Source organism: Nyctibius grandis, chromosome 4 (assembly GCF_013368605.1).
Source record: "Nyctibius grandis isolate bNycGra1 chromosome 4, bNycGra1.pri, whole genome shotgun sequence".
NCBI classification, from domain to species: Eukaryota; Metazoa; Chordata; class Aves; order Nyctibiiformes; family Nyctibiidae; genus Nyctibius; species Nyctibius grandis.
The window spans coordinates 83,830,259-83,842,967 of record NC_090661.1 but is presented as its reverse complement, the minus strand read 5'-3'; the positions used below and the strand labels follow the sequence as shown (position 1 = coordinate 83,842,967).

At 44.2% G+C, this 12,709-nt stretch overlaps 1 protein-coding gene across 5 annotated transcripts in view; it reads right to left on the bottom strand.

Moving 5' to 3' along the window:
• The window catches only part of BLOC1S2 (biogenesis of lysosomal organelles complex 1 subunit 2), a 22,189-nt gene extending 9,607 nt beyond the window's left edge, over positions 1–12,582 (bottom strand). The window contains exons 1-8 of one of the 5 annotated variants that reach the window (XR_011048089.1): positions 12,463–12,582; positions 11,621–11,737; positions 10,627–10,746; positions 10,032–10,136; positions 9,447–9,495; positions 8,767–8,881; positions 7,788–7,913; positions 4,291–5,708 (exon numbers count right to left, since the gene is read on the bottom strand). Coding sequence is in view for 1 of the 5 variants with exons in the window: in XM_068399789.1 (XP_068255890.1) it covers positions 9,464–9,495; positions 10,032–10,136; positions 10,627–10,746; positions 11,621–11,737; positions 12,463–12,514 (426 nt within the window). In the remaining 4 variants the exon portion in view is untranslated. Of the gene's footprint in view, positions 1–4,290; positions 5,709–7,787; positions 7,914–8,766; positions 8,882–8,949; positions 9,496–10,031; positions 10,137–10,626; positions 10,747–11,620; positions 11,738–12,462 lie in introns of those variants that run through there. The other 4 variants (XR_011048088.1, XR_011048087.1, XR_011048086.1 and 1 more) reach the window with 4 other exon arrangements.
• Positions 12,583–12,709: the final 127 nt, after the last annotated feature.

The window sequence follows — 12,709 nt, the reverse complement described above, 5'->3', positions numbered from 1 at the left end:
CCTGCCCAGGAGATCCAGTTTTTAGGGATTAAATGGCAAGATGGGCGTCGCCAGATCCCGATAGAGGTGATCAACAAAATAACAGCCATGTCCCCACCAACTAACAAAAAGGAAACACAAGCCTTCTTAGGCGTTGTGGGTTTCTGGAGAATGCATATTCCAGATTACAGCCAGATTGTACGCCCTCTTTATCAAGTGACCAGAAAGAAGAATGATTTTCAGTGGGGCCCTGAGCAACGACAGGCTTTTGAACAGATTAAACAAGAGATTGTGCATGCAGTAGCCCTTGGACCGGTCCGTACAGGACAAGATGTTAAAAATGTGCTCTACACCTCAGCTGGGGACAATGGTCCTACCTGGAGCCTCTGGCAGAAAGTACCAGGGGAGACTCGAGGTCGACCCCTAGGATTTTGGAGTTGAGGATACAAGGGCTCCGAGGCCAATTACACTCCAACTGAAAAAGAGATACTGGCAGCATATGAAGGAGTTAGAGCTGCTTCAGAGGTAATTGGTACTGAAGCACAACTTCTCCCGGCACCTCGATTACCAGTACTAGGCTGGATGTTCAAGGGTAAGGTTCCCACTACCCATCATGCAACTGATGCGACGTGGAGTAAATGGATTGCATTAATTACACAGAGGGCTCGAATAGGAAACCCTAATCGCCCAGGAATCTTAGAAGTGATCATGGACTGGCCAGAAGGCAAAGACTTCGGAATGCCACCAGAAAAGGAGGTGACACGTGCTGAAGAAGCCCCACCATATAATGAACTACCAGAGGATGAGAAGCAGTATGCCCTGTTCACCGATGGATCCTGCCGTCTTGTAGGAAAGCATCGGAAGTGGAAAGCTGCTGTATGGAGTCCCATACGACGAGTCACAGAAGCCACAGAAGGACAAGGTGAATCAAGTCAATTTGCAGAGGTAAAAGCCATCCAGCTGGCTTTAGGCATTGCTGAACGAGAAAAGTGGCCAAGGCTGTATCTCTATACTGACTCATGGATGGTAGCAAATGCCTTGTGGGGGTGGTTAAAGCAGTGGAAGCGAAGCAACTGGCAGCGCAAAGGTAAACCTATTTGGGCTGCTAAATTGTGGCAAGATATTGCTGCTCGGCTAGAGAAACTAGTCGTGAAGGTACGTCATGTAGATGCTCACGTACCTAAATGTCGGGCAACTGAGGAACATCTAAACAACCAACAAGCGGATCAAGCTGCTAAAGTGTTCCAAATAGATTTGGACTGGGAACACAAAGGTGAACTATTTTTAGCTCGGTGGGCTCATGACACTTCAGGTCATCAAGGGAGAGATGCAACATACAGATGGGCTCGTGACCGAGGGGTGGACTTAACCATGGACTCTATTGCACAGGTTATCCATGATTGTGAAACATGCGCCGCAATTAAGCAAGCCAAACGGTTAAAACCTTTGTGGTATGGGGGGCGGTGGTTGAAATATAAATATGGGGAGGCCTGGCAAATTGACTATATCACACTCCCTCAAACCCGCCAGGGTAAACGTTATGTGCTTACCATGGTGGAGGCGACCACCGGATGGTTGGAAACATACTCTGTGCCCCATGCCACTGCCCGGAACACTATTCTGGGCCTCGAAAAGCAAATCTTGTGGCGACATGAGAATTGAGTCGGACAACGGGACTCATTTCAAAAACAGTCTCATAGATAACTGGGCCAAAGAGCATGGCATTGAATGGGTATATCACATCCCCTATCATGCACCAGCCTCTGGGAAAATTGAACGGTATAATGGGCTGTTAAAAACTACCCTGAAAGCAATGGGGGGTGGAACCTTTAAAAACTGGGATAAACATCTGGCACAAGCTACCTGGTTAGTTAACACCAGGGGATCTATCAATCGAGCTGGCCCTGCTCAGTCAGAACTTCTACATACAGCAGAAGGAGATAAAGTCCCGGTGGTGCATGAAAGGAATCTATTGGGAAAATCTGTCTGGATTCTTCCTGTAACGGGCAAAGGTAAACCCATTCGTGGGATTGCTTTTGCTCAGGGACCTGGATGTACTTGGTGGGTGATGTTGCAAGATGGTGAAGTCCGATGTGTCCCTGAAGGTGATCTGATTCTGGGTGAGACTACTTAAGTCTGAACTGTATGTTGTTACTGCATAAGTGTCTTTCAGGTTAAGACAGTGGTGATGAGACCGGAGCTTCATCAAGTGGCGTCCAGTAACCTCCTCGAGTCTGACATCTTTAACCTGCAACCCGTGGGCACGAACCATGACAAAAGAGAGACTGCTAGCCAGAGAGACTGCTGAGAGACTGCTAGCCAGATGGAAACCCACAATCCTGAACCAAATGAACTTAATGAACTTTTTGTATAGAGATGAATCATAAACTAGTGATATGTGTATATATATTTGAAAATGAAAAGGTAGTGGTGATCTGAGTATGACGTGAATGGTATGGAATAAGGGGTGGAATGTCCTGGTTTGGCCATAAGTCTCTCTCCCTTTTCCCTTTTCCTTTCCCTTAGGTGGGGGGGAGAGGGTTAACAGAGAGCATCTGCCACCTCGTTAATAGCTGGCCCAGCTTTAAACCGTGACACCCACGCAGCAAAGGTTCCAACTTTCTTGCAGCTCAGGGACCCAAGGAGAGTTTTCATACTTGTGCTTTTGCCTTTTCAAGCTCTATTATGGAGTATGCCTCAGTTGGCTTCTTTCTTTCACTGAAGACTCTCAGTCCAAAGAGCACAGCTTTTCCACTCTCTGCAATGTGTGGCCCTCTTAATAGTCTCCCACACACATGAACACACTTTGGTTACTCATTTTTCAGATCAAGGATATCACAGAACTGGTGTCAAAGGATAGATGACACATTTTACTGCCTAGCTTGTGGCATCTAATTTCTGTTCCAGTTGACTCCCTGCCTCAGCTTCCTGATGTGTTTCATTTGCTGCTGTCTGAAATTCTACTTGAAAAGTAAAGGGAAAACCCCAAAACCCTGCACAAGGGGATTTATTCCCTAACAATGACCTTGAGAAGTAACAAGCTCTGAGACCCATACAGGCTAATCTGAACTCTCTTCATAGGCTAAAATGTGTCCTCTTTTATCGGGAACAGCATATGATAACCACTAGAGATGATAGAATAAAACAATTGTACATGTTGTAGGTTAGAAGCATGAGTAACCAGTATGGGCAGTTAAGCTTTAGCAAGGCTTTAGGTTGCACAGTCCAGGGAACATTAGTCATAAGAAACTTTAGAAGGCAAAAATTAACTGTTTTTTCTATTGGCTTTTGTCCTTCAGCTGGAATCTGGCCTCTGTACTTAGGTAAGGCAGAAAAGATTTCCTGCCATAATTCCCAGGTTAAACGCTTTTTAGCATCTTTCAAAGCAACCTTTACCTTTAAATTTGAACAGCTATTCACTCTTCTCAAATTGATTCTTATTTTTATTTCATATTATATTTCAAATTGCAAACAGTTCATACTATTTTATTGCATGGATTTTCTATATTATGTCTGTATTTCATTGCTCTCTTTACTCCCTATGCAGTGCCTTTAAGTAAAATTCTTTAACTTGATTCTTTAACCAGAGATGCCTGGTTTCTTTATGGCAGCTTGCCTGAATTTCCTTTGTTCTTAGTTCAACTGTTTGGAAATGAGGGAGGGAGAGAGAGAGGGAGGGCAATGGCCCCCAGTGAAAAGTAGTCCTGGCTATCTTTGGATATACTTGTCCCACTGGTATGACATACCCAGTTATTAGGGTGGAAAGCTGTGTGAGGATGCCACCACAGGTCACAGCCCAGACCTTACAAGGTGCAACAGCTATCATCAGAGCTTATTTCACAGCATAAGGTCCATACAACACCACTGCACATGCTGAGCCCAAACATATTGTGACCACAGAACCATACTTCTTACTGAGCTGAAACAATTTACCAAAAAAGAACACAGCTTTTAAGTTACATCCACTCGCCTCAGGCAAGTTATTCTTCAGCTGCAGCATGTCTCTGATGAGGGGCAAAGGAAATGGCCCAGGAGGCAGCTTCCCTGTTTCAGACATCTTCCCCACACTCAACAGACAGTAAGGCAAACAATGCAAACCAGCAGGAAACTGATTGTGGCTCCCAGGGGTTCCATTGCAACGTGGAACAGGAATGTGGGATCAGGAAGAGCTGAACCTGCATCCTGAAAGCCTTGCTTTATGAAGCCTACAGTAAAAACAACAGTGCAAAGGTAACCAATAGCTACTCTCCTTTCCTCTGGGTTAAACACACTGGTTAGAAAAAAATCACTTGCTGCCAATAAACTTGGATGAACTGCTTTAATTTTTAAGTCTTTGTGACCTTTTTTAAGATCACCCTTGTTCTACTGTAATATCAGAAAGCAGGGGCAAACATTAATCATTAACAAAACTTGCATTAACAAGCATTGTCATACTTTCACAGCACGCTTGTCTTCTGCCTATTACTTACATGTTTGTCCTCTGATGGGATGCTGCAAATATAACAATGTATTTATCTTCTGGCCATTATATACGCTTGTGATTAACATCCCATTGGATATCTTTGAACATTTCTATTGATCACAGAGTTTGAGGTTGAAAAATATACTCCATTCTAGAAGAGTTGTTTTTCAGCTGTTGGACATATTGCAGTTTCCATTAATGATTTAAGAGCCCATTCTGAAGACTCTGGACATCTCCACGAAGTACTGCTCTGAAAGTTGGATGACTTCAGAATATCCTGTTAGAGCAGCTGGGCAGAACTGTCTTGAGGTGCTGGAGAAAAAATCCTCCTCTGGAACTGAAGTCTCCTGTTTCTGCTTAAAGAGCTGTATTTGCTAGGCTGATTTCCACTCCCTGGTTTGCAGTTGCAGTCCAAGTCCTCAAAAATTGCTTCAGCTCCAAAGCAGTTGCACAGACCGCTTTGATTCTCACTTTGCCCCTTGATTCTCACCTGTCAGCCCTCCCTTTCCTCTGTTCTCTTCCGTGTTCTTCCTTTCAAGTATCCGCTGCTTTCTCATTTTTCCACCTAAGTGCTGCAAAATAGAAGAGAGAGAGATTTAGTCTCCCCCTGTACCTCCTCTAGAACTTCTCATGGACTCTCCAAGTGAAATGTATGAGCAGCAACGAAGCTGTGCCTCTGCTTTTGGATTATATATTTCCCCAGTACAATGCTGTTCACACACACACTTAGCCATGTCTTTTCTGTGGTGCTATTCTCCAAGGACCTGCCATCCTTGCCATGATTTGGATTCTACCAGTCACACAGAGGGCCTTCAGGTGGGGAGGGGAATGGTTACTCAGAAATAGAACCGAGAAAACAGCTGCCAGCTCTTGGCCTAATTGGGACGCCACTGTTGCTCAGTCATCCAGCCAGCCAGGTAGTCAGTCTCTAAAATTTCCTCCCAGTAAAGAGTCACTCGTGGGACAAGCTCCTCTTCCCATTTCTGCTTCCTGGAGGTGGGATATTCAAGAGTTTGTGAAGGAATTTTCTATTTCTTAGCTGAAAACACCAAGCACTTGCTGGCAATGCATGGCTAGATGGATTTCCATCTTCAGAGTTCCTGGAGGTTTTCATCTTTGTGGTTTTAAAATAGCATTGTATTTTCTATATGTAGGAAAGCATCTTTTTCAACAGCAACAAGATTTGGTCCTTACTTTGCCTTTAGTGCTTTATCTTGTGGAATTTTTCTCTGCTGACACATCGCCCTCTCGTGGCCTTCCTGCAATCCTGTCAAGGAAAGACAATGAGCAGAGAAATGACACATTTTCTTTGAAATCTTCTACGCCCCGATCACACAGATTCCTAGACCTTTCAACACCATACTGGGTGGCATGTGGTGAGTGCCTTTCTTCATTAAAGTAACTATCAAATGCACCTGTGATTAAAACAAGACATGGCTAAGCCAGCAGTTCTACAAAACCAGATACAAACAGGAGTGTCACTAGAGTGTATTTAAACCTATTCTTGAGCCTGCTCTTTGCCCTGCTATAAACATACAAACCAGACACTGGGCCTCTGACTATGAAGAAGTGGGATGGGGTGGGCCAGGAGGCTCCATGCAGACTGAGCATTCTCCGGGTGAGGCAAGTACAGAGGGGATGATATACAATGGTTTTACTTTCATGTGCCCATATTTACCTACCCACTGTCACTCAGTCCCCTTGATCCCCTTGGCCTTGAGGAGTGAAGAGGAATACCTGTTAAGAATAGCTGCATGGATGCTGTCTTAGAGGGCACCATTCCAATTTTAGCTATGACACTGACAGCATCCTCTGCTTTCAGACGTCTTTGGACACCTGAGAAGTGCTGATTAGGGCTTACAGCTAGTACGTGTGTACTCAAGAGTGGTGTTTCGCAGAGTCACAATCTGTTTAATCACAAATTTCCAGTTCTCTGCTGAGCAGAGGAAAAACTCTAGCCCTTGTGCCCCCGAGAATCTGTTCTTGCATTGCTAACACTAGCTTATCCTTGAGTGCAATCCCTTCTGTCCAAACACTGACAATCCTTTTATCTAACTCGTGTTAGAAAAACTTCCTACTGGGCTGCTGCCATGTCCATAGCTGCCTTTGGCAACATAGTATGCTGCAGGCACACATGGAATGGAAGTCTTGCTGCCGCAGGATGAGCTTGGTACACTAAACCATGCTTAAGAAGGGTGAGGCACATAACTGTCTCCTCTTTTCTTTTAAGACAGACTAGCAGCACTGAAAAATCTTCACTATTATGTGCCTCCCCATGGTCTCAAGATGAAAATGTCCCCCACTGGGTCCAACGCAGTTGGAAGTGCTAGAGGATGTAAACACAAAACAGAGAAGAGCCGTGTTGTTGTTCTTGGCCACTTCAGGAATTTACATAGCAAGGCTGCTGTTGTGATCCCAGTGACAGCAAATCCTTCTTACTCTGAAACTATGAGTTTTGGCATCCCAACTGGAATGTGGACACTATGTGTTATGGAAAAGGGAGGGTGACTGGGACTCATCTTAACACGGAGCAGGACTGTCATACATCCAGTTCCGTACTCGGCTTGGATCTGTGAAGTCTGTCTCCAATTGAGGGTCTGAGCATATGGTCCACATCCAATAAGGGAGTGGACTTGCAACTACATTGGCAGTGTGCTGCCATTAAAGCACGGAGCATGTCCAGGCCACATTCTGTTCTATGTTAAATAACTGATTTGCAGGCCAGCTCTCCATTGTAATTCCTTGGGATACAACTTTGTCACTGCTTCATTTGGCCTCTGCACCTAGCCAGAGTGCAGGGCCAGCTGCATCCCTGCAGCAGAGAACAACCCCTTTGTGTGCCAGCATCTGCTCTGTGCCTCTAGCACCATCTTCCCAGAAAGAGCTGGGAATCAAAGAGATCACCAGGCTGGAAGATCAGTGGTCTTGTTTCAATCCTAGAACAACCTGCCCTAGTAAGCATTTCAGTGGCTGGTCAGCTCTAGATAACGTCCACCTACCCAGAACCACTTCCAACCTGATATGAATCAGTAACTTTTCTGTTCTTAGAGATGAGTAGGGGCCACAGAGGAAACTTACAGGGGATAATGGACTAAGCTCCCAGTCACATGCAAGTGCTATACGCTATAATGAAAATCCTCATTCTTCCAGGGAACAGAGGAGCTCCGAGCAGCACCCTCAAGCTTTTACATCCGCAGCCAAACATCTGTGATTCTGCTCCACAATGGCAAAATACAGGATGGTACTATCAAAACCACTGGTGAGTTTGGCTGAATCACATCTAGCTCTTTTGTATCTACAGATGCATGAAACACTGGAGGAACAGGACTTTTAGATTGTCTGCCACCTTGTGGTACCACTTCCCAGCATCAGCGATCTCCAAGCAGGCCACTGTTCAGGCTGTCATTCAAATGCCAGTCTCTATGCAGGAACATTTTAGATCTGGCTGGCTAGATCCTCTTGTCCAGCAGAACTGTGAACACACCATGAATCCTGAGATGATGATCTGTCAGATTTTAAAACAGGCTGCTGTTCTACATGGTATAATTTCCTCCAACACAGAAATGATAACTCATCTGTTGGTACTGCTGCCTGTTGGCTTGGAGGATGTTGCTTTGATAACAATACTAAAATGTCTAATTTGCTTTCACAGGTAGAAAAGTCATCAGTGAGCTAACTATGGATAAAAGCAATAAGATGCAAACAGCTGGATACCTCTGGGACACTTAATCCTGTTCTTTAAAGATGCCCATTCCAAAAAGGCCTTTCTTCAAAGTGAACCCAACCCTCTCTCAAATCCTACATCAAGGCCATGCAGAATAGTATTTTCTATTTTAAACCCAGGATTTTTAAAGTGATGGTGAAGGCTCTCAAAGGTCATCTGCTTCATTGCTTTGAAAAAACACTAGGGAAAAGTGTCTATCTTGACTATTTACAATGGCTGTACACTGACTGACAGCATTATGATCTTTACCACATTGGCACTTGACTAGACGTTCTTCTAAACGGCCTGTAGGAAGTCTGAACTTCTTTCCTACATCAGCACTTGTACTATCCTTGACTGCAACTCACTCAAAAGCCAGCTTGAACTAGTCAGAGTCAATAGGTACAGAAAAAAACCCCTTGGAGTAGGAGTACCTGTTCAGTAAGAAGGGCTCTGCTAAATTAACAATTTGGAACACTGTTAATCTGGTAGAGAAGCAGCTTTTTGTGCTGGGCATGCCTCTTCAAAAACTACTAGGATCAAAATTAATTGGTAAAGTAGAGAAAGGATCTGCTAAGTTAACTGAGCATGTGATGAAATGCAATACTTCTTGCAAGTTCACCTGAAGTCCAGACAGTCAAAGAATATCATTGCAGGAATACTTGACGCTGAGTTTAAAACATGTTCTCTTCTACGCTCTCCAGCAGCTGGAAGGAGTTTGTCTTTATTAACAGACCCTTTGAAAAAATAAAAAGACAACTTACATAATCTTTCCAACAGGAATTTGAGATTCCAGAGAGACAAATGCAGCAAGTTGTTTTATTGTAAATTTATAATAATTAGTCTCTCTACTTCAACAGATAAAGGTGGATACCAAAATGAATTGTTCTCAATACCATGCTCTTAACTCCAAAGGCCCAGGTATCTTCTCAACGCAGAGCTCCATGAAAGAAAAAAGGAAGTTTATGTCCTGCTGCTACTAAGGGAAAGTGTCTTTATAGGTTATGGAGGGCTTTTCCTAGAATATTCATGTGGGACATAGGACTAAGACACAGATAGCCAATATCAACACATGGGTTAGGGACAGGCTTCTACTTTTCACTGCAGAACAACTGAGGCAACAGAACCTCTTGACAAGAGGAAAATACTACTCAGCCTTAAGCCTGAATACAGCCTACTGTATTCAACAGATAGAAAAATTTACCAGTCTTGATGTTAGCTGTAACCAAATCTTTGTTAACATACAGAACTGCTGTTATGCAACTTAAGCAGAAATCAGTCTGACTCATAGCGCAACTCCACCTTAAAGATTTGTAATTTCATCGTTTCTCCAGTTTTTTGTACTTGGCTTCTGCAGAAGGAAAAATAACAATATTTTAGGACTGGATAGGTAAAAGATCCTGTAAGCTGCTATACATCTTAAAATTCAAGTTTACTTACAGTGTCACTCAGGCTCTTTTTTTACTAAAACATTTAGGCAAATATAATTGTACAATAAAATTTTTAAGAATTAACGTGCTTAAGTCAGACAACTAATATTAATTTAAGCCAAGGGGACCTGGGTGCCTGGGGGAATTTTATGAATCCCTCCATTTGCAGGATTAAACATCTGTCTTTAAAATTTGGGTCAGCGCATATTGTAAATGAGAAATCAAGCCTCACTAATAAGCTGTAGTTCAATAATACTTGTACTAGTCCACCTTCATATAATTTGTTATATTAATCTTTTCCCAACACTTACCACTTCACATACAATGTTAGTTGCTCAAAAGCAGCACAGGCAACCTGCAGCTCAGAGCTATTAAATACAGGAGCTTACTTTGCCTCTTTAAATCCCCTTGCACGGAACTATGCTGCTAGGTAGTAACAGCAGAGGAAAATAGTTACCAAGTTTCTTGGAATATGCATCCAATTTATAAGCTGCCTGCTCCAGAGCTGCAACCTGTTCCTCAATTAGGTTGATTTGTTCCAGATATGGCTGAAGAGCAGCATCTTAAAAAAGCAGAAAATCATATCTGTCAGTTCTCAGTAATCCACTTCCAAGAAACAGTTCACACTTGAAATACAAGAATTTCTCATGACATTCTTCAGATATAACAATTTAAAAGCTCCTTTCTTCCCCTGCCCCAAAATCAAGTGGTGATACTAATAGCCAACTTCCAGGGAAGTATGAAATGTTTAAGAGTACCGGCTAGACTCAACACAAGTAACAATACAATATGAACCAAAATAAGTGTTATTTACTATCAGATCCAAAATTTGGGGTAAACCAGGACATAATTCAGATGTGTTTTCTCTTATGCTAGTCTACTTAGTCTACAGCTGTAAAGAAATATACAAGATCAGCATTGTGTAGCAGCATGACTAGTTCAGTTTTCTTTCCTTCGGCACCTAATGGAGTGTGAACTATCTGACTCTTAGATGCTTCATTTCCCGAACAAGTGTACCATTCATTATACCCTACCTTATTTGGTTTACTTACATTTTTGATTTAAATCCTTCAGATTTCTACTGATGTTTATAGCAATATCTTTCATTTCTAGGTACTTCAAGCTAGTCAGCTTATTCATGTTTTCCAAGAGTTTGTAGTCTTCACTGGTGGCTTAAAAAGAATAGAGTTTATTTTAATTAAAAATTGATGTGGTTTGAATTGGGTGCAGACTCTTCAAGAGGATAAGAGATTTCAAACCAATAGCCAAATGTAACAAAGAATAGTTTAGATAGTAATACATGTATTAGTATAATGCCCTACAAAAAGAGAGATGACATTTTGTGAATTGTAAAAAATCAACTGGGCTGATGAATACTTATTCACTTGCAATTTTTTTTTGAGAGAGAAAAATTGACCAATTCCTCACATTTCTACTCTTATTCTGTCAGTTAAACACTTATGTTTACAAAACTGATAGCATAAATCCAGACTGGTAATCTGTACCATATACCCTTCAAATCCACACAAATCAGTAGTGCTGCGGAGTGCTTTCAAAGTTAAGAGCCTATGGAATCCACTAACTTGTTGAGCAGTTTACTTTGCTCCAGTTAATGTTGCACAGCAGTTTATTCTAAAGCATGAATGTTGGAAAACATGTGTATGATCCTTGCTCTCACTCAGAAACAAAACAGCGGCACATATTCCACCCTCAGTTGTGCTTCTCTTCTAGTCCTTCATAGGACCTTCTAGACCCCTTTTGTTTGGTTGTTTTTTTCATGTACAAGCTTCTGCAAGACTAAAAATATTTTAAGTTGCTTATATCATACTGAATTATTTTGAAAAATATTTGTGCTATTCTGGGACTTCATTAATATGACTAATCTCAGTGTTGTTAGTAGTCTAGCAACGTGCCAGACTTGAACTTCCAGTCTTGCTAGATATGATCTCATTACGTATAGTTTAGACAAACTACACCACAGATTCCTTTAAAAGAAAATGAAAATAATCAAAAGCTTACTTGCAGGTCAGTATTGCAGTGCCTTACCTGTCAGTTCACCTGTTAAATAAGTGGCCATTTTGTTGAACATGTCTTTACAGAGTTCATTGATGTCTGCCTCTGCTGGCTCCTTAGCTTCCTCCGCTGTTTCCACAGCAGGATCCTCTAATGAGGGTACAGACATTACAGGGTTAGGGGAAAGTTAGCAGCTATAGAAACACACCATAAAGATTAAATGGACCCATTTTTTTTCCCTTCAAATGACTACACCTACTTTCCATATAAGTCTACTTTACACTAAGGCATAACAAACCTAGTCAGTTTCCTTGAAGTAGCATCAAGACTATTTCAAAATAATACTTTAGGGAGCATTTAAGGGACAGGCACATCGCCTGACTGCACTTGCAAACATCAGCCCCCTCATGTGCTTAGACGACAGGAAAGGAATTTCGGGAGAACTTTGGAGTGACTTTGTGCACAACTCTACTGATTTTTCTCCAAACCCATTTCTACCGCAACCTGTCCTTGTTCTGTTCTTCGCAGGAGCAGTTCAGCACCTCCTCCTCAACCCGACACGTTGCACACAGAGGCTGCCCCGAGGCCCCCGGCTGCCGCCGGCCGAAGCTGCGGCGGGGGGGGGTGACAGGCACGCGGGGGTAAGCGCCCGGCGGGATGCAGGCCCCGAGCTCCAGGGGAGCGGCCGGCCGACACTCGCGAAGCCGCGGGCCCACCCCGCAGCCGGCCCCCACCGCACCGCCGGAGCCCTTCCCGCCGCGGGGCGGCTGGAGCAGGCCGCGCTAGGCCCGGACACCGCCAGGCGGCCAAGGGGCGAACCCAGAGACAGCCGCCCCGCCCGGCCCCGGCCCCGGCCCCGGCCCCAGACCCCTTACGCTTGGCGGGCTGCGCGCCGGCCTCGGGCAGCCCCTCCGCCGCGGTCGCCATGGCGACAGGCCCCCCTCCCGCGGCGCCCGCTTCCGCCTTCGACTCCGCGCAAGGTCGCGGCCCCGCCTCTCGCCCCCCGGCGCATGCGCGACTGCGGGCGGACCGGGCGGTGGCGGCCGGGGTCGGCCACGACCTTCAGCGCTGGGCCTGGCCGGCGGGGATGGCTCCGCCTTGCCGGCCGCGGCCCGCTCCCCG